Source organism: Pseudopipra pipra, chromosome 9 (assembly GCF_036250125.1).
Source record: "Pseudopipra pipra isolate bDixPip1 chromosome 9, bDixPip1.hap1, whole genome shotgun sequence".
Classification (NCBI taxonomy): domain Eukaryota; kingdom Metazoa; phylum Chordata; class Aves; order Passeriformes; family Pipridae; genus Pseudopipra; species Pseudopipra pipra.
This window is the reverse complement of record NC_087557.1, coordinates 2,897,117-2,918,312: the sequence shown is the minus strand read 5'-3', so window position 1 is coordinate 2,918,312 and position 21,196 is coordinate 2,897,117. Positions and strand designations below refer to the sequence as shown.

The 21,196-nt window shown below is 39.8% G+C and overlaps 1 protein-coding gene across 3 annotated transcripts in view; it reads right to left on the bottom strand.

Annotated features, from left to right (window-relative positions):
- RABGAP1L (RAB GTPase activating protein 1 like) overlaps positions 1-21,196 on the bottom strand; it is a 226,667-nt gene that overhangs the window by 189,489 nt on the left and 15,982 nt on the right. For all 3 annotated transcript variants that reach the window (XM_064664123.1, XM_064664124.1, XM_064664122.1), the window contains 10 exons: positions 17,981-18,135; positions 16,571-16,760; positions 15,066-15,276; positions 13,780-13,954; positions 12,281-12,441; positions 11,704-11,814; positions 7,937-8,003; positions 6,547-6,649; positions 5,419-5,585; positions 1,585-1,729 (listed from right to left, as the gene is read on the bottom strand). In XM_064664123.1, coding sequence (XP_064520193.1) covers positions 1,585-1,729; positions 5,419-5,585; positions 6,547-6,649; positions 7,937-8,003; positions 11,704-11,814; positions 12,281-12,441; positions 13,780-13,954; positions 15,066-15,276; positions 16,571-16,760; positions 17,981-18,115 — 1,465 coding nt within the window. In that variant the 5' untranslated portion in view covers positions 18,116-18,135. The remainder of the gene's footprint in view (positions 1-1,584; positions 1,730-5,418; positions 5,586-6,546; positions 6,650-7,936; positions 8,004-11,703; positions 11,815-12,280; positions 12,442-13,779; positions 13,955-15,065; positions 15,277-16,570; positions 16,761-17,980; positions 18,136-21,196) is intronic.

Sequence of the window (21,196 nt, the reverse complement as noted above, 5' to 3'; positions counted from 1 at the left end):
AGAGGACTTGTTGGCACAGAACTCAAAATGCAGTTTCCATGAGAACAGAGGCACATCGTGGTATTTTTAATGTCTTCTCCTAGGAAATAATCTACATTTAAAATATGGAAACTAGCATTAGGGAGCTAAACCAAAGTTAAACTTAGGTTCATACCCCAGTGGAATACTTTTTGTCTGTAATAAAATAAAGCAATTCTGTAGTAGTACCAAGAGGACAATATCCATGTTATTCCTAATTGTGCTGCATTCATCACATTCTGTAACAGAGTTTTACTCTTCCCAATAAGAGCAATATTAAAAAAGAGGTATTCAAATAATTACTTAAACTCTACCCTATCAAACAAGCCCCAGAAATTATCCTGGCTCAATAACTCACACATCCAGCACGGAAAAGAACACCCACAGCTGAATTACACCACACTGATCCACAAGTCCCGAAGGGCAAATCTGAACTAATTCTTGCTATGAATCAAGGCAATTCAGCAAGGCAATCCCAAATACCAATTAAACAGAAGAGTTTCTTTGGAGAAAACAGTATTTTTACTATTCAGAAGTGGTACTTGATACAAAGGAGGAAATAACGCTGCCAGTCCATGCCCACTGCACTCCACCCCAGGAATCTGATGAAGGTTCAAAGAGCACCTGACTGTGGGTTCTGCAAGCCTGGTGTCACCTGGCATACGTGGGGGGCTTGCTTTGTTAAGTGGAAGAGGGTAACCACACCTGGGTGCTCCTGCCTCTGCTAATGCCAGGGTTCTGACTCTTAGTGCACAAGCTCATGGCCAATATTTACCTATAACTAAGAACCAAGGAAGAATTTTTCCTCAGTACTGAGACTTTTTATAGTATTGACAAAACAGTGCCAGAAATCTGAAGAATAACTTTGTAAAACTAACTCTAAAATTTCTGGTAGGTCAGACATCCAGATCAAAAAAAGGCACATAGAAAGCCTATTCTGAGTGCTGTGGACTATCCCTCACAGTACAAAGAGACAACAGTAGGCCAAGGGCCTTCAAAAACCCAAAACAAAACCAAAAAACACCCCCAAAAAACCCCACCAGCAGGAAAAATTTGAGGTGCAGGCAACTGAACCAGGAGATGTTTTTACAAGCCTTGGATATAAGTGAGGGAAAACAAATCATGTGCTAAGCAGACATTTTGGGGATGGGGGAACTGTCCATGTGAGTCTGCCTGGGATGTTTTTGGTTTTCCTCTACAAACAGGCATTTAAAGCCTGCCATTTCAAAGCCCAATTCCTTCAGGAGCACATTCAAAGCAAATGGTTTCCGATCAGAAAAAAATACCTTTAGGAAAGCTTTTCTGCCCTGTTGGCAGAGCACAAGTGCCTCAGTACCACATTTTGAGGCACAAGAAAGATGGACACATTGTCTGCTGCTGCTGCTGAAACATCTCCAAACAATGGCTTGGTAAAAATGTCTGTCATTCCTAAAGAAGTCCTGCTAGTAGAAAATTACTGGTGATCTTTTTGTCGAAAGCAGTTGTATTAAGAATTAAATGAGTAAATTAACAGCAGAAATATAACGGTGTTATTTATGGAAACTATAAGTGCTTGTTTATCCTTACCTTCTTCTGCCTCATCCTCCTGGGATGACATAGGCCCTCCTCCACTTGTTGGGGTGACTAATTCTTCCTCTCTGGCAGATTCTCTTTGCAGACTGACAACTTCATAAATTGCATCTCCAGCACTTGTGTGGCTTTTTCCTTCAGACTGAAACAAAGTACGGGTATGTATTAGGTCCCCGCTTAGAAAAATAAGGCTGTCAAAGGCTAAGCAATAGTTTGGGCAAGACTCCCTCAGATTTCTTTGCCTTGGCACAAGTAGATGGCAATATCTGACACTTCTGTTTCTCTCAGCTTTACAGGTAGAAAATATAAATAACACCGCATTATTTCCAAAGCTGCCTCTTAACAATCATTTTCAGTGTTGTTCAGAACGATGATAAAAAAAGCTTTCCAATTTCAGTAGCTATAATGAGTTGAGGCCAAAGAGAAATCTCAGCTAAAGAAAAGAGGGGAGAACAAACAGGAAAAATACTGGAATAACTGAAACAGGAGCTGAATGCCTGAGGGGGGGAAAATTAATTGTAAAGACAAGACTAAAGAAGAAACAAAACCTCACACTTTGAACAAGCTGTAAATTGTAAAAAGTTCCTTTTAGTGCTTTATTTACTAAAAATCAGAATAACTCATCTTTCTTCTATGGACCATAATTTGAAATATACTCCTTCCTATGGGGAAATGTCATGGAACCCCAAAACAGGGGGGGTTGGAACTAAATGATCTCGAAGGTCCCTTCCAACCCAACCCATTCTTTGATTCTATGACTTTCTTATGAAAGTTAGTTAAATATACTTTAGCAGTTGCAAGTTTTAAAATAAAAGGAGCATTAGTTTCTCCTCTGAGTTACAGTTCTGAACACAGTTATTTTTCAGTGACATGCAGTGATTAATATACTTGTAGAGAATTGTACAGAACTGCAAACTAATGATGGTATTAAATGAACCAGCCCAAAATGTACTATTTTGTTCTTTGTGCATCTTGCCTAATCAGTTAAAATAAGGTAATTTTTGGAACATATTAAAAACATCAAATTAACCATAAAAAACAACACAGTTTAAGTTAGAGAACATTCAATTTGTTTAAAAAAAAAAAAAAAAACAAAGTTAGGATAAAGTTGGAAGACTCCAAAATACCTGCAGCGACATACACATGAACTGCTGACCAGCAACTGCAATTTCAACAAGCTGGTGAAATTATGCAGATGAGCAGCTTAAACAGGGACTGCTTGGACCGACAGATATAAACTACTTGATACTGAGAAAGCTTTCTTACTGTATGTTCGTCATTCAGTTCTGCTTCCTTTAAGGAAAGGCTCCGATTATCAGCCAGTTTTGCTGACTGAACTCACAAAGTCAGTTTAACGAACTTTGGGGTGTAGGCACAAATACCCTGCGTTTTGTAACATTTAGCAGGATGATCTTAGAGCCATTATCCCTGTATCGTTCGCAGAACACCATTATCAAGTAATTACAAAGTACTTGGTTAAATCAATCAAGTATTGATGCCCCAAATGTTATTAACCGCCGATATCTACAGCTTTTATTTTTGAGGGAGTAAGGCATGAGGTACTGCAGGTTTTGCTCTATGTTACAAGGATTACAAGTCTCCAGCTCCTTGCACATGTTCTGGTCAACTGCAAGACCCATCTGTATAAAATGTACGTAATCTGGTTACTGGTTTTCTCTGAAGCACAAATTTGTTATCTAGAGGAACCCACCCTTACAAGGATCATGTCCTAACGATGAAAATGTGCATGAGCAGCACAGTAAGACAGACAGAAACAAAGAACAATCCTAAATTACACATCAACCTGCATTTCTGTCAGTTTTCTTATCTGACTGCACCTCACCAAGCTTGGTTCAGACTACTAAATCTGTCTGAATCCTTCCTCAAAGCTATTTCCCAAAAAGTAAGAGTGTCCTGAGGCACAGTACCTTTCAGAGGTATGGGCAGGAACAGCTACTGCAATGCAAACTGTTCAGCTGGTAACTGGAGAAATAAAGATTTGCTACAAGTCACCCAGAGAGATCCTATCATCCACAATCAGGACCTAATCCTGGAGAAAGATTCCTAGAACTAAAAATATTCCTTTCCCAGAGATCTGCAGAACAGCTCCTCTGGATTTTGCAGCAGGAGGAAATACATGTGTTTCTTCAGGGAAGGGAGGCACGTGTGTGTTTGTCACAGTATAAGAGGTGAGAAAAAGAAAGCATCCATATTACCCAACTAAAACCGGTACAGTTGCAAGTGATTTCAAAGGCAAGCTGAACTGATTAGAGATAAGTATCAAACAGCTGAGAATGGAATATTTTCAAATGTATTTAATTTCAAAATGCAGATATTCTCATTTGCATGTAACAGTTGGTTTTCTCAGATTTTCTAAATTCTAAGTTGCTATGCTAATCTCTAGAAGAAATACAGAAACAGCACTGCATGAGATTTATTTACTTGCTAAGTGTTAAACACAGCAGCACTTTTCCCACGGAATATCAACAGAGCTTGTTTTTGTCGTGTGCCCCACAAAAAGACGACAACACCAACGCTCCCATTAGGCTCAGTAAAATTAAATTACTGCTCTTTGGTTTTGTTAGTCAAGACGATGGACCACTATTCCAGTGCACACAGTACAGCCGGCCTCTGCCCTTCACTTTTTGAGCCAATACCAAAACATAAGTGTTTGCAGAAAGAAAGTCAACAGAGGCTGCAGGAGGATACAAATCATCCTGCAGTGATCCTGGGCACACATACCCCCTGTATGCACCTCAGCCAAGGCCAAAAACAGAACAGACTTTAGCTGCAATCTTAACAGCCTTCAACTTCTGCAATAGATTCCTTTGCCTTCAACGGGTTAAATTCTTACAGCCACCTACCTTCACATTGTGAATGTCAGTAGCTCTTTGATTTTACAATGAACAAGTAAAGAGCCATTTCCCAATTTCACCAGTCAAAGGGACCTGCTTTAGAAGTCTGCACACAGGTCAGATTGCATAAAATTGTGGAGAATTCAACAGGTAGGCTCAAAATACTTTAAGCCCACAAAGCCAGTAACTTACAGCTCATTACAGTTCAGGTTACAAAGTGTGCTGGGTTTGGCTGGGGGACAGCCAGTTTTCTCCACAGTAGTTGGTCTGGGGCTCTGTTCTGGGTTTGTTCTGGAAACAGTGTTGATAACACCAGGATGTTTTGGATACAGCTAAGCAAGCGGGTTTACACAAAGTCAGAGCCTTTTCTGCTCCTCACCCCTACCAGGAGGGGGCTGAGGGTACACATGGAGTTGGGAGGGGACACAGCCGATCTCAAATGACCCAAGGGATGCTCCATATGGCATCATGCTCATCATATAAAGCAGAGAAAGAAGGAGGAAGGGAGGACCTTCAGAGTGATACCATTTGTCTTCCCAAGTCACTGTTACACTTGGCAGAGCCCTGCTTTCCAGGAGGTGGCTGAACACGGGCCATGGGAAGCAGTGAATGAATCCCTTGTTTTGCTTTGCTTAAGCACACGGCTTTTGCTTTCCCTACTGAACTGTCTTCATCTCAACCCACGAGTTTAGTCACTTTTACTCTGCTGATTCTCTCCCCCATCCCACTGTGGGGGAGTGAGCAAGCGGCTGCGTGGGCCCTGCTTGCCAGCTGGGGTTAAACCATGACCCAAAGAGACTGAACCTTTATGTAGCTACTTAATCATTATGCATTGGAACATCCCTGAAATGAATAGTTCAAAGAAACAAACTGCTGAGGTGCAGGTGCCATGCTAACTTTTATAAAGGCCCTGCTAAGGCAGACAAGACAAATGCTCCCACCATCAACTTTTCTTTGAAATACCAGCATGCATTACCTGTTTTAGCTTCATGTAAAAAGTTTCTGTGAAAGTTTTCCTGCTGAAGTACCAGAAGCGTTCGTTGGCAGGATACACACGCACAACAGTCTCCAGCAAAAACCTGACTGGCTCTACCACTTCAGTAACAACCATATCCACAGCCACAGTCATGAAGACACGCTTATCTGCAACACAAAAACGAGTCACATACCGAAAAATCAGTCAAAGTTCAAATTTGTAAACTGCTGTTTGAATTGAAAACCTTTTCTGCGTAATTACTGATTCTACTGTACCTGTTTTATTTAGCTGAGTTCTACCTCTTAATGCCTGTTGCGCAGAATGAGAGCGTGCATTAACCAGTGTACCAAGAACTCTGATAACTGTATAAACCAAAGACAGTATGTCCTTGTTTTAAAGACAGGGGCAAAACATCAAGCAAAGAAAACACCACTGAGATACATGATCCCCGTGAGACAAAAGGAACATGCACAGGATAAGGTCACATTTTGAAGTGTAGACTTTTAAAGAGTTTTGTTATACGCTACTAGAAATAACTTGGTTTGAAAATCCATCAGCAGGAACAGTGACTCTGACTGTGTATACTTGGATATGACTTTAAGGAACTGATGTGAGCTCTGCTTTTGGACAGGAAACAAACTCCACATCTACATTCAGAGCTTTTACATCCCATCAGAGAACACAAATTCCAGCATTAGGAACTGTGCTACATAATCAAGCACTTGACTGCACCACTGCCAGCTGCCCCAGGATGCAGGGCATGAAATGCTATTTGTAATCAACTCACCTCACAGTTAAAAGAAACAGAACAGCAATGCCTGCTGTTCACAGTGCTCTGCTGAGTACAGGAGGTAGAAAACAACTTGCACATGGCTCAGGACCCAAAAATCCCGGTAACCAGAGACAGGTACATCAGCCCCAAACACTGATTTAATGTCTCCCAGTCAGCAACATGCCATTCTGTGAACAACTATTCACAACTCTATGTTAACCATGTTTATACAGAAAAATTCCTAGTGATGGATTCTTGGAACATAATGGTGCAGACATGCACCCTGACTGCCAGGAGAAAGGACACACACCAAACCCCTGTCAGGCAAAACAAATATCCTGATTAGAATCCACTACCTTTAGGAGTTTCCTCATTAAGTACAAGAAACATGGGTGCATTAGGATTCCACATTCCAGTAATGACATAAGCCTTCCCATCAGAACTCTTTCCCATGGATTCCTACAAATAAAATCATACAGGATTCTATTAGAGTTATGGTTTGAGATCAAAGAGATTGAGCACAGGGAGGGGAAACAGTGCTAGGAACCTCAGAGTAAGGCTGTGTTTACTCCACAGAACACAATCTACACTAAGAATATGAAATAACGGAATGAGCTATTACTAGTATGAGGCAAGTACATGCTTCCTCAAGTCTTCTGGAATAGTTCCTACAGATCCAATAAGCCTGTTTGGTAGCCTCTTTATGGATGAAAGGAGATTGATGTTCCCTCTCTGCAACACAGCTTGTCATGGAGAAATAGGAGTGACGGAGTTCTCCAGATTTAAATATAGAGCAGTGAGGTTGAAAGGAAAACACAAATGTCTATTCATATGCTACAGTCAAGAAATGGACTAACGAGTCATTAAATCCAGCAGTTAAAAGTAACTGGAATGTAAATGTAAATAGAATTCCAGGTGGAGTAAAGCCAGGAATTCAAATATCAAATACAGTAAAAAGGTGTTACATAGGTTTATAGAAACTACAACACTTTACAACTGATTATCATTTATTCAGTTTTATGATCAAATAATAAAAAGGGAACTAATTTCAGCAAATAAAATCAGGAAAAATGAGCTAGTAGATACAAACAGGCAAATAAACAAGTCCTACAAGAGAATACTGACAGGTGGAACCAGCAGCACGAGCACAGAAATGGACAGGGCAAAACTGGGACAACTGCAGAGCCACAAAAAGTCTGAAGGGTTTAACTCAAGCACTTCATAACTTGAAAATGGCTGTATTCTGATCCACAGAGAAAAAGTAATTTGGTAATAACACAGAAAGCATCATATAATTTTGTAGTTCTCTTACAAGCAGCCCTAAGAAATTAAATACAGTAAAAGAGAAGTGAATACTTCACACTCTGAGAAAGAATTTCAAATCAAATGAAGGAAATAAAGGCAAAAGTTTTCAGCCCCTAGGAAAAATAAGAGCACTTCCCCGGCACCCAAACATAAAAGCAATTACTTGCTCTAAATTTTTAGGGAATATGCTTAACACAATACAGAAAGCTCAGTTATTTTAACAACCTGATCTGTGCCTCAGCAATTGAACAAAAAACAGATGCCACAGGTTTCAACATGAACTGAAATATTCTGTCCATCTTATGTTTTAAGATATCAAATCCCAGGATTTAAGCAAAAAACCCCAAACAAAACAAAAGAGAGGGTTTTTTTGTTGGGTTTTCTTGGGGCTTTTTTCCAATCACCTCTATCTTATTAGAGCTTATCAGAGCTAAGTATTACCATGTCTAGTAAATGCATATCACTGTTCTTCACATTTCGTCCAGGGCTTAGCAGCATCCCAAAACACCTATGAAGTGTAATTAAAACAAAAACAAAAAGGGAAAAAAATGAAAAAGGATATACATTAGCTTTTCAAAACACTAAAGTATTTGCTTGAACATAACGGACAGCCACATACTGCTTCTAATCTAAAGAAAACCTTATGGAGCAGTTTTTTTGTTGGTGTTATGGCAACGCTCAGGAAACATCATATCATATGTTCTAGAAAAGACAATGGAATCATTTCCCAGAAAGAAGGTGGCAGAAATTAGCACTTGACCTGTGAAAATATGATCATTCTTAAGGACAACCTAGAACACTGAGTTTAAAGACACCAACAATTCCATCAGTGATGGAAACTGGCAGGAAGAAATTCACTCTCTCCCCAGTCCGTTTTAAAAATTGTTCTCATGCAATCATAGGAAAAGTTACAAACTCATCCATTCTATCATCCATAATGGCACTGGTGTAAAATATCATGTAGCACCATGGGCCCTTAAAAAAAAAAACCAACACAAAACACAACAATTTGCTCAAATTTTAGACTTCATACTTCATTTTTTAAATCTGAATTTGCATATTATACAGGGCCTTGAATTCCAGCCCAATCATTTTACAAGAAAATTTTCTTAATATTTTTAAGAGAAAAAAAAAAATATGATTCTCCAGAGATTCAGATTTTCGAACTTTGTGACTACTGAAGGCACAAATCTGGGTCTGAAGTTTCTGCAAATCATCTTTCTCTCTCTCTCCTTTGAACATCCTCCATTATGAATAAAAAACACCAAATAGAATGACGTGTTTGTAACAAACTGCAAAGTGTTTTGCACCGGCTTTTTAGATCTCAAATGAGAAAACTTAAAAAAAAAAAAAACACAACAATTTGAAAGCAATTCCATCCTGAAATATTATGGAAAATTGGGGTTGTATTTTGGAGGGTTTTGCTTCAAGAATTTTTTCTTCTGTTCAGCTCAGTTCTCTGAGATAATCAGACAAAACACTTTTTATCATTGACCCTCAGAATAATGCAATATGCTAAACAATATTGCTTAGATACATGAACACCAGCAACTACTATTTTAATAACACTATTAACTGTAAAAGCCTTAAGATATGCAATTACTATTGCATATCTTACACAGTAAGTTCTTCCCTATTACACTTGGGTATATGATTTTCATTTTCCACCCCATTACACTCAACAGTAACTTACATCCACAACTGTATTTTCCCTTCTCCATACTCTGTCACTACTAGAATCCTAAAAATCCAAGTGGTAAATAAAAGAGGGGATGACAATTTTGATTTCTCTATATCCATATGCAGTGCTGTGTGAAGCACCCAAGGCAGCTCAGATGCAGGACCTGAATTTAGCAGGACAAGCTGGATTCCCTGAAAAACGAATCAGAGCAGGCAGAACCTGCCAGCACACTTACTACTGACTTACTTCCTCTTGTTCCTGGGGCAGAAATAGCTCTGAGAGGGATATAATGGATAATAGTAGGGGAGTCACCACCTTCTGCTAAAGAGAACTGTAAGGCCGAGATCCAGAGGCAAAATGTCTGTGCCTTCCACAGCCAACAGCTCCCAGATCCTACTCTTGCTGTGCATCGCTCAGATGGACACAAGTTCTCATGTATGCCAGACAAAATTTTAGGGAAGTATGTTTAGAGAAGAACAGTGGGAGTCAGGAACAAGTAACCCCTGCCTCTCACAGAAGCAGGGAATTATGATGCCTGACAGCATCCTGCTGCAAAAGCAGTCAGGGTTTGTCTTCCCTCTTATTTCAAAGAGCAAGAGGAGTTTAAATGAGTTCAGGAGCCTTACTTGCAGAGGAGCTGGATTCTACCCAAATGGTTTCTAACACATTCAGCCTCCAACGTGAGGAGGTTCATTCACACCCCTGAGATTCAAAGTGACCTGCACAGACTGTGGGCCTCGCTCTCACTTCTGCCAGGCTGGGTTTCTGCACCTACAGTGCTACTGAGCTGCTCTGCGCACTTGCACACACTGCACTGGTTTCTATAGCCCAGCAAAAAAAAAAAAAGAACTGAAATTATTATTCATTAACGTATATTTCCATTTATAAAATACAGATGTTACCCACAGAAAAGGCTGATGGTGTTAACACAGTAACAAGTGACAGGACAAAGGGGAATGGCTTCCCACTGACAGAGGGCAGGGTTAGATTAGGGATTGGGAAGAAATTGTTCCCTGTGAGGGTGGGGAGGCCCTAGCAGGTTGTCCAGAGAAGCTGTGGCTGCCCCATCCCTGCAAGTGTCCAAGGCCAGCTTGTATGGGGTTTGGAGCGACCTGGGCTAGTGGAAGATGTCCCTCCCCATGGCAGGGGGTGGAATGAGGTGAGTTCTAAGGTCCCTTCCAACCCAAACTGTTCTGGGATTCTGTGATCTTTAAGAGTTTTCAGTACTGCTGATCAACCAACCAATATTCTGTAATTCAGTTCTAAAGACACCAGTCTAGACCTTAACCCAAGCTGTAGCTACATAACTCAGGATTAACTCTCCTGTATGACTGTTATCACACTGTATTTAAACACCACCGTATTGAAAAATAGTCAATCCTCTCATGTGTCAGAATGAAAGGCTATTTCACTTTCAGAATAACTTCCTTAAAGCCCCTGAATCCCATAAACAACTGAGACCTGACATCCCACATTGTGGGGCTGAACCTATGCAGTGAATGAACATCATCCCTTTACCTGCTTTGATCTAGACAGAAACCTGGCCAACCTCAGGGTAAACAGGGCCCAAAGGCAGGAAGGGCCAAAGGAACTCCCCTGAGAGCGGCCTCCTGCACAGCCTTAAGCCAGCCCCACCCCTGCCTCAATACCAGAAGGGGGCCAGTTCCTCTGAGCAGTAACAGCTTTGACCTTCTGAGGCCATGATAAAAGAGTCTTGAAATCTCTAGACCAGAGACCAAATTTCTTCAGCAGTATTTTTTTGCTCTCTAATTTTCACTTAGAAATACTTCTGAAGACACAATAAATTGCCTAAAAACTCACTGTCTGATGTAACCTGCATTCACCTTTTATACTGTTTTTGAATTTTAACACTGTGCAGGGTAAAGACAATCTAAAATTACTTACAAGCCTGTGTATGTCATGCCAATTAAATAACTTTTTCACAGCAAAGCTAGTGGTGATAAAAATAACATCCTAATTGAATATCCTAAACAATACCAAAATAAAAGCTAATTTCTAAGAAAGGTAGCTTTACTTCAGGGAGAAAAACAATCAAAAGATATTCAGAAATGCTTCACTAACTGAATGCTGAAGCCTAAATTATTTAAATTAAAGATATTGAAAACAGGTGGGTTTTTTTAAAGGCAATGAGTAGCAAAAGCACAGTTTTACACCACAGAAGAACCTTTATAAATTCTGCTTTAGATTCCTTGCCTAAAGTTTTCTTTTCATTTTTGAAGTAGGAGCCTGAAAGCAAGTCAAGAGATCAATCTTATGTTTTGGGACAGCTGGGGGCAGGTTTTCTTGATTCTGATGTTACCTTGAATTTCCTTTTCACTAGAATGGAATTCTCCTGTTGTTACTCTTTTGATAAGATTGCCATCTGGTGGCATTAATTCTATTGTGCAATCATATTTGTGCTATTGCTGTATTTTTTTCTGTCACATAACTCATAAAGTCAGAGAAAAGTGCATTAAATACTGTTCTTTCAAAAATTTAACCTTCACCATTTTTACAAGACCCTTACCTTTCAATGGCCAGTTCTTTGTTTGAGAGTTGCTGAACTGTGATCACAACTTTCTTCTCAATTCCCTGTTTAAGCTTGAAATACAGTTTATCTCTATCCTTTGGCACAGGGCTAAAAGAATAGAAACATTCTTAAGCACAGGTATAGAACATGAACTGTTAAACACAGAAAAGAGCTCACATTTTCTACATTTCCAATAAATTCGAAGTTTATTAGCTCTTTAAAAAAAAATTTAAAAAGAGATCACTGTATTTACTCAAGAAAATTGTTTTGACTCAAGTTTTTAACACACTTCCTACCATCTCTTCCATTTACACAGGCACACCTTGAGCATCCCTACCTGAAATCATACATTGAAATTAACTTGAAGAAAAGTATCCTGGATTTTAATCTTTTTACAGAAAAAAACACAGAGAAGAAAATTGTAAAAGCAAAACAACAGCTTCCTTTTTATAACAAGTCTTCTCATGAAAGGATGTCAAATGAATTTTGCTGCAGCACAGTGGCCGTGCATTCCAAAAGCAGCTGTGTGTTTTTTTCAAAGAGCTCTCTGCTTTTCCTTTTCCTTTCTGATTACCTAAAATTTCCTTTTCCATCATCTTCTTTGACTTCTAAGGAGACACTGAAAGTGTACACATCACTGTCTGGAGTGGGAAGAACAAAGTCCTTCACGTGGTCAGATGCTTGTTTGGATGAACGCTTGAATGCTGTGGAGAAACTGTACAAAATCCGACTGACCTGCAGAAAAGCCAAAGAATCAAGAGTTTAACCCAAAATAAGAGTATTTTTCCTGGGGTATTGTGATGTGGTTTTGGAGGTCACAGAAACACTGTTACGTCTCTTATGCTGAACACAAACATGCCTCATGTAACATAAAACACTCAGCATCGGGTGTTTAATAACTAAGTCCCCCATTTCCATTCCTGTCACATTCCCTGCTCACGTCATGCTCAGTGAGTTAATATAAATTACAAGATCAGGAATGCAACTCATTAGAGGACCTGGATAATGTACTTTTCAGGTTGTGTAACAACACACCATACAGCTTGCTCTGGCAGATGTCTGTGATGGTTTCAGTCTAGGCCTTCCTGGTAACCAGCTTGTAACCAGGAAGGAACTAGGAAGGTGACCAAGGAAGTATTCCATGCTATTCCTTTACGTAACCTAGGGTATAAATAAGGCATTGATAAGAGAGTTCGCTCTTTTTTCTTCCGGCGAGGTTGGAGAACGGTGGTCCCTGTCTGGGCCTGGCTTATCTGGAGCTGAGGCCTACAGTAACTGCTGTTATCAGCCACGCATGAGGGGGGAGTGCTGGGCCGTGTCCAGACGTACTGCTTTCTTTCAAGGGAAGTGGTGAGCTCTTGCCAATTCTTCAGCTTTGCTGGGTTTTTAGACTGTGTAGATCTGTTTTATTATTTGTCCCTTTTCACCCTATTTTATCCTTTTCCCTTCTCCCTTTCCCCCTCTTCCCTTCAACTTCGGGAAGCTATTTGGGATCATAGATTCATATATATAATTCTCATTGTATATCTCTGTTTTATACATAATATATATATATATATTGTTGCTAGAACTTTGGCTGCCTGGTTTTTCGTTTTTTTTCCTTCCCTCTCTGGGAAGGAGACCCTGTTGTCGAGTTTCGGAGATTTGGCAGGAAGCCAACTCCAAACTTGCACAATGTCAAACCCCAAGATTTCTTCTTTTTCAACCTTTATTCTTCTACCATAAAAAGTCCTTTTCTCCTAAACTGTCACATAGTTCTTCCTAAAATATGTAGGGAATGGTACTGTAAGATGGTTCTTTGTAATTCAAAAGGTCTACATTGCAACTTTAGTTTGAAACATACCCAAATGAGGCCTGAAAAACAGAGTATTTGTCTTAACCTTAAGATTTCTAAATCTTCCCATTAATGGTGCACTTTGGAGTTGTATTGAAATACTAAAAGAAACAAATTATATTAATATTCATATATGACTGCTAACATATTTTTCAAGGTACTATATACCATTTCCACATCTGAACAACCTCTTAAATGTCGTATGGTAAAAGGGATAAGAGCAGTATTTTAATACTTACGGCCTCTTTAATCTCACAGGAGAAAACATGGATCTGGAACTCTTCTGTTCCACAGCTGCTTTCCGTAAATGCAAAGCAGTCGCTCTCTGCAGTCCCGTTCTGCCCACGCACACAGAACAACACCTTGTAGATGGGGAAGGAGGCAATCTCCACGTTGCTGCACCGATCTATTATTCTGGCACGGAAAGGAGAAGGGAAGATCAAAGGAACAAGTCAGTACGACAGGCAGGCCTCACTAAAAGGTTTTTCTGCAATCAGATAAACAAGGATCTAAACTTTAATTACTGCTGGTAATTGGTGTCTGGAAAACCCATCTCACACTGGGTTGAGATGTGGGAGGGGGGCTAGGACTCAAGAATTGGATTTTAGGGCTCTCAAACCATGACAACACCCAACATCTTGTGTCTGGGTGACAGTTGCCATCATAAGAGCCTGGAGTGTAATTCCCTAATTCAAATGAAATATTGTGTACCATTGAAGGAAATATTAAATTGCATTTAAAGAGTAAAGTGGAAGAAAATAATACAGGTGCTTGAAGGTCCTTCCGTCTTCCTCCAGAAGACGGCAGTCAAATAAGCTCAGGCAAAGAAGGAAATCTAAACATATCCTTCAGGTGCCTTGGTATCTGAGCTTAAAAATAAAACCTTGGATATTGAGATGCTCCCCACTTCTGGATTCAAAACTGCTACAGGTGTATTTGTAGTGCATCCTGATTAAGAACCCTTGACTCTCTCATCACTAATTAAAAGACCCTTATCACGTGAGAAAAGTAAATGTTTTCTAGTTTCTAGAGACTGTCAGCACCTACATCGTGAGGCACATGCAGGTCTGAGCTGGCTTGGGCACAGCAGTGGCTGCAAACACAGATCAGCACCTAAACTCCACCACATTTGTGGGAGGGTCTAAAACTAACACTTCTGGAGCAAAGCCAAGACCAGCAGGACTCCTGTTTTCTCAACAAATGTACCTTGGAGGGCATTACAGACCAGGGAGGTTGGAAGTATTATCAGCTCTCCCTTTCCGGTATCTCTCTCACATTTGAACAGAGATGCTGTAGAAGGAGGTGCTTTTGCTCACACTGTATGGCAACTGTACTACCAGCCATGCACTGCAGGGGAAATCTGAGCTCATGCTTTGTTGCTTCAAAGGAATTTCTCAAAATTAACTGTCTTCAGCACAACTTCAGGCACAAATCCAGCAATTCTACTTCCCTGTGCGAGCAGCCAAGTCAGAAACCACCTCTTATGTGTCTGCTCAAGTAACAAACAAAACGCTTGGTGTGTTACCTTACAGAGCCTTCTGGAATGTTGGGAACATAGAGAGTTACGGGTAGAGGGGTTTGACTGGAGGACTTCATGTTTGCCATGGCATGGAGAGCTTCGGGTTCATTGCGAGGGGCTGACACCTTTGTGCAGCCCAAGTACGTGAGTTTGTTAAACAACACGCTGTCCTCTTCCAGGGGCTCACTGGGAGAGCACGGCCTTGGGGCAGAGACTTCTGGAAATGAAGAAACCACTTCTTTAACCATTTGCTTTTATTTTTACACAGTTTTTTTCTGAATGAGTTCCGTAGCAAAGTCTCCTACGTTTTCTAGGGATGGATACAAGAGTCGATAGCCCAGCTCCAATAGTAAGAAATCCACCTGGCAGATTAATATTAACGTGAAGTCTGTTCTAATCTACTGCACGTTGCCAAGTGTGGCACGGAGACAAATTGCCTCTTGATTCCCTTCAGCAAGCACAAGAACACGGCACAGACATTCCAAACCTTTCTAAGTAATCTGCCCAGTTATTTATATTTATCACTAGAGAAGATATTGCCATAATGCTTAAATCATAAAGGCTGCAAAACTGAATTATTCCTGTTGGGGCTGGAGTGGGGCAAGGAGAAGGTATCTACAAGTTTTTCTTTGTTCTTGCTAAAGGTTGTGTTCTGTTTGAAGCATGTCAAGCAGGGAGCCAGTAAGGTAAGTTTCTCAAAAACACAGCACACGTGTAATTAAGAGATGGGTGTTTCCATTTCACATAAGCTGTCTATCTTATTCTACCACAAAACCTTCTTTCTTTTATTTACCAAGAGGTGCTGTGGGAATTATCTAACAGAATATCACAGAAGTGTTCTGCATGCTGCTGAGGTAAAAAGAATTCTAATTCAAGGCACAAAGAGATGGCCAGAGCCTTGTATTCCTAATATGTGTAATGGAATATATATGTTTTATATTGTACCTTTATATATATATATATACACACACACACACACATCAATATATTTTACATAAAATATATACAATATAGTTTACCTAAAAAGCTTTAACTCCTTCCCTTTTCACCAAAACTTCAAACACCAGAAAACTACCACAGTAATTCCTATATCAAATCCAAATCTGGCCTTACTGCTACCTGGCTACAGGAGCAGAGCTGAACAGTCTCAGGTTACTCAGGGTGTATTTCATTCGCAGGCAGCACTGCCAGTGAACACTGCCCTGAAAATTCTGGTTCCCCAGCAACAGCAGCTCCACCTCAACTATCACTGTCATCCATTCAGCAAATCATATGACCCTTAGTTCCAATTCATCCAGGGCTGGAGACAAAATGAAAATTATCAACCAGAGCAGCACAATCTGATGATAATCTATTCCTATCTATAATCCTCAACTAATAAGAAGAGGAAGTCCCAACAGAATTTTGGAATGAAGCTCCAGAAAGCTTTATATTCGTTTTAAGGTTAACTTGAAAGTGCACAAAGAAAACCTCGCCTTGTGTGACTAAAGGGGGAAGCACCCAGGCAATACCTGTTGCAGAAGGGTCCAAAACAAGGTGCAGAGATGGTGGGTTTGCCTGCCCTGCTGGGCCATCTGCAGTGGCCTGGCCACTGCCATCACTGCAACCTTCCTGGAGAGCATAGACATTTTGGTTCTTCTCAGAATCCCTCAGAATCTCTTCCATTGCCTTCTCCAACTGATCATCTCCATTGGAAAATACCTGCAAGCACAAGGACATTTTTAAAGGTATTTGTAGTTTTATTTTCACTGTTATTTTTCAAACATACAGTCTTGCTCATGGCAAAAGTTAAGAAACTTTGCTGAATGAGACAACGCACTAAGAATCAACGATATTAAGTCAAATACAATCCAGTGTCACATCCCATTACATATAATGCTCATGTTCTCACTGCTAATCCAACAACCATCCATCAGAAAACTACAGACCTCTCCTAGAATAACTGCTTTACTCAAATCCTCTGTTCAGAGCAAAGGACAGACTTTGCTATAGATTAAAGAAAATTTTACTTAGTAACATCCAGTGCATTTCAGTTGTTTCTGCAACTGTCCCCCACATAGGAGGGGTGCAAGTCTAAGGAAAGAGCAAAACTATGTCAAGACATCTCCCTAGGAAAAAAAAAATGCAGCCTTTCACAAGAACCAGCTTTTCAGACAAAGGAAAACGATGGCCAAGGCTGCATCATGGATTCTGCCTCCAGGTTACCTGCCCCTTTCCAGACTAAAGAAGCAGTCAGTGTTCAATACAGACAGAAATCATGGCTGTAAATAACTCCCAAACAGTTCTGCTGTGACAAACCAAGTCATTACTGTCATTTCAAGGGAAATAAATTTCTGTTGTTCCAAGCAGACCAAACCCAGTAAATCAGCTACTCCAACTCAAGTGGGGAAATGTACAATTAACCAATCAGCTGCCATCCAAGTGCTAAAATATTCTGCTGTTTAGAGGTTTAGAGGTTTTAAAAAAGGTCTTAGTCATGCCTAAAGTAGCACTAAGCAGGAAAATTAAATTAAAAACTAAAACCCAAGACCCTCTGTGGTCTAGTCCTATGAAGTCTACTTTCATGCTTTTGAGATAACAGCATTCAGAGTCTCTGATCCCTAAATAAAGAATATTTCTCAAGCTTTAAAGCAAACCTCATTCTTTGAAAAGAACTTTTTAGTCCTTTACTAATATACAAATCCACAGAATACACACAAGAAGAAGTTATTAAAAGAAAACCTCAACTGCCACTTTTGGACAGATTTGCTTAATCCGAGCTGTTAATGTCATTGGGAATGAGCAAGGACAAAAATCACAGTCTCGGAGTCTCCTCAAGCACACACAAGTATCTTTAATTAAATATTCAAAAGAAGTTGCAATCTTTTGATCAATACAAATCTTGCTACATATTTTAAAAAAAGTAAAAAATCATAGCAAACCTTTAGCTGAGGTTTTTCATCTTTTCCAGAGGTGTCCTCAGGTTGCCGATGAACCAAGACAAATTCTTCATTAATTAACGGGGATACAGTTTCAGGAATCCTACTGGTTTTGCTAAATGATGTTTTGACTTCCATCTCAGGTCAGTATTCTCCTCCTGCCACCAGAAGGTAATAAAGAAGGAAAAATGTTCAATAATGAGTTTTGAAGCTGCACACCATAGGTTAATAGATGCAACATGAAGTTATTGTGGATTAATATAACACTTAAAATTATATTACTGTATTTACTATATTCCCCGAACTGTGATTTCATTGGTATAAGGAACCTGATGATTTTTATGGCAGTGCTTAAAAATCCTATGATTTAACAACAATGGCTGTTATCTCAGTGTATCAATAACAAAGGAGGAAGTTCACCTCAGAGCTTTCACTTCCTGTTTTTAATCTTCCAGTGTCTGCTCCCTCTGCCTCCCCAGTTCTGCCCTTGGTTCTCCCTCATACAGGGTATGTTCCTTACTCAGAGTACCACAGATCATGTGAACATACAGATTCCCAAAATCTGCACACCAAAGTGTATGCTCTCCACATAAAAACACATTTAGCAATTGATTATGTCAGGGGTTTTTCCTGTCCTTTAGGTCTCCAGATGATGAAGTCAAAAGTGACACCACCCCACAATCACCTCCTTCTCAGCAAATTCCCCTGAAACCACGTGCAACAGTTAAAATTAACCACACCACTTAAAAAAAAGAATAAATACAAACCACAACAAAACTGTAAGTATTATGGAAACCAAGAACAAGTTTTCCCTTATCTACACAACAAAAAATAAATGTAGAAACAAAGGAAAAGAGTAAAATAATGGTCAGCCTCAAAATTACATGTTCATAGAAAAACACAGAACTGAAACCATTCTGAGCACTCCAGCATGGGGACAGCTCCTGTAGGTATCCACCAAATAAAGGCAGTATCACCTACGCTAACTCAGAATGTCTTTCCTGATTCCTTAGGTTGAGCCTCACCCTGCCCTTCCCAGCAGCACCACAAAGCAGAACTGTGCCACCTTTGCTCCTCTTATGGTTCCAACCCACCCAGTGATGAAGGACAGGATGGTAATTTAGGTCCAGCTATAGGGAACCACAAAAACAGAATGTAAAAAAAAAAGCCGTGCATGTTCCCCCCAGTCTGAGCAGGTGTTACTTATGTAAGTCATGAGAGAAAGTTTAGCAACTTCAAACCACAAGACAGGTGTGACAACCACACAACTTTCAATACCATAATATTTTCTATCATTTTTGAAACTGCAGTTCCGAGTGAGGGAATTACACGTGGAAATCCCAGAATAACTGAAGAACTCAAGTCCTTCAGATAACTGCCTTGTAAGGCAGAAGAACTCACTAGAAGAGTCACCTTAAAAGAAAGCCACTAAACAACAGCTACAATATTCAGAGAGTGGTTACAAATTTGGATCAGCAGGTTAGCACAGCCTGATGTCTTTCATATCTCCAGACTAAGCATGAACTCAGAAACAGGAATATTTTCCTGACAGATGACATAATCTGAGCTCCACCCAAACCTGGGTACTGGATTCACCACTGGAGTGAATCTTTTTAAAGCATCTTCACCTCAAAGATCTTCCTGGCACAAGAAAGACAAAGTTTTAATGCACAAGATTTTAAGTATGTTATAAACAGTTTATTAATTCCATGTTACTTTTTAACAAATGTTGTGAAAACATTGCTGAAGAGCTTGTTTGCAATAAACAAGTCAGCTCAAAATAACAATATAAGCTGGTTCTACTATATTAATTATCAAAGCCAGACGCAGGCTGCAGACATGAGTGTATCACCAGTTCTTCTTTCTGCAATGAAGTAAGAACCACCAGGCACACTGTGAACTACGAAATGTCTTCTGTAGCAGCAGTTCAATAACAAAACTGGGGAAAATGTACCATTTGCAAAGCCAAAGGAAATTATGACAATGCAACTAGAGAAACACACTGAGACACAATATTTGTTCTTGTCCTACGCGGGTAAAGGCAGTGTAAGAGAATTTTTACCTCTTAAATTCTAATCTGAAAGACAAAGGAAATATTATAAACCTTACATGACTACAAGCTCCTCATTCAGATCAGATCCTTAAAAAGCATACCAGACACATTCCTGCAATTACTGCTGATTTACAAGGCCTTTAATTTCTTGAAGAGTGTACTCCAAGCCTGCCTTTCCAACCAGCTTAAACCAACAGAGTGCAGACACAAACCTTTTTCCATACAGTTGAATAAATTAGCACCTCAGAACTCTGAATTTCAGCCTATCACTGTGGACTACTCCCACCTGCCACCAAGTGTTACTCTCTGAATGCCCTGTCTCCCACTGCAGTACAAAGCCACTTTAGTTTCAGTTTAGCAGTAGAACACGAACACAAACCAGTCAGGCATTCAGGAAAAGCTTTATACACCATATTTTATGATTAGTCTTCAAACAAAAGTAGATTTTAATGCCAGAGACAAATTAGAGTACCAAAAATCATGAACGAGTCATTTTTTCAAATTAAACAACTTCAACTCTGATGTGAACTTTACTCAATTGTATAACTCTGAGTCTCATGAAGACTATTGAGATTCACACCACCTTAAGTAGTAAGCTACTTAAAGAGAAACATTTTCTATATTTTCATTATAAGGCCACATGATCTAACACTGCAGTAAACACTTCTGAGGAAAGGCAGTAAAAAGAACAAAAACTTCTCTGAAATAATCATGCATTAAGGTTATTTGAGGAAGGGGGAGAGAAGAACATCTGAAGGGGGTTTCTTATTCGTTAGAAACAAGAAGAGAGACACACACACCCATTCTGGACTTTCCAGTCACCTCCAGTCATTGGATGGTTTCTGTCACTCCCCTTTTGTCATTTGCTTTAGTCCTGTTGGATGACTTACTCCTTTTCTACTCATTCCTGAGTTATGTACTTCAACTCCCCTTTTCCTACAAATGTTAAGAACTAACAACAGTGTCAACTATTACACATATACAAAATCTAAGAACAGACTCCTACTACTAAACTCAAACATGTCTCATCTTTTTAATCATCCTTTCTGATGAAAACCTTAAAGCTAAGAACGTAAGAAATTATTTCCGATGGCATCAATCAGAACATACAGACAGCTATACAATCAGGTCAGGTTTATTCCCTGAAGGCAGCAGCAGCCCATCCT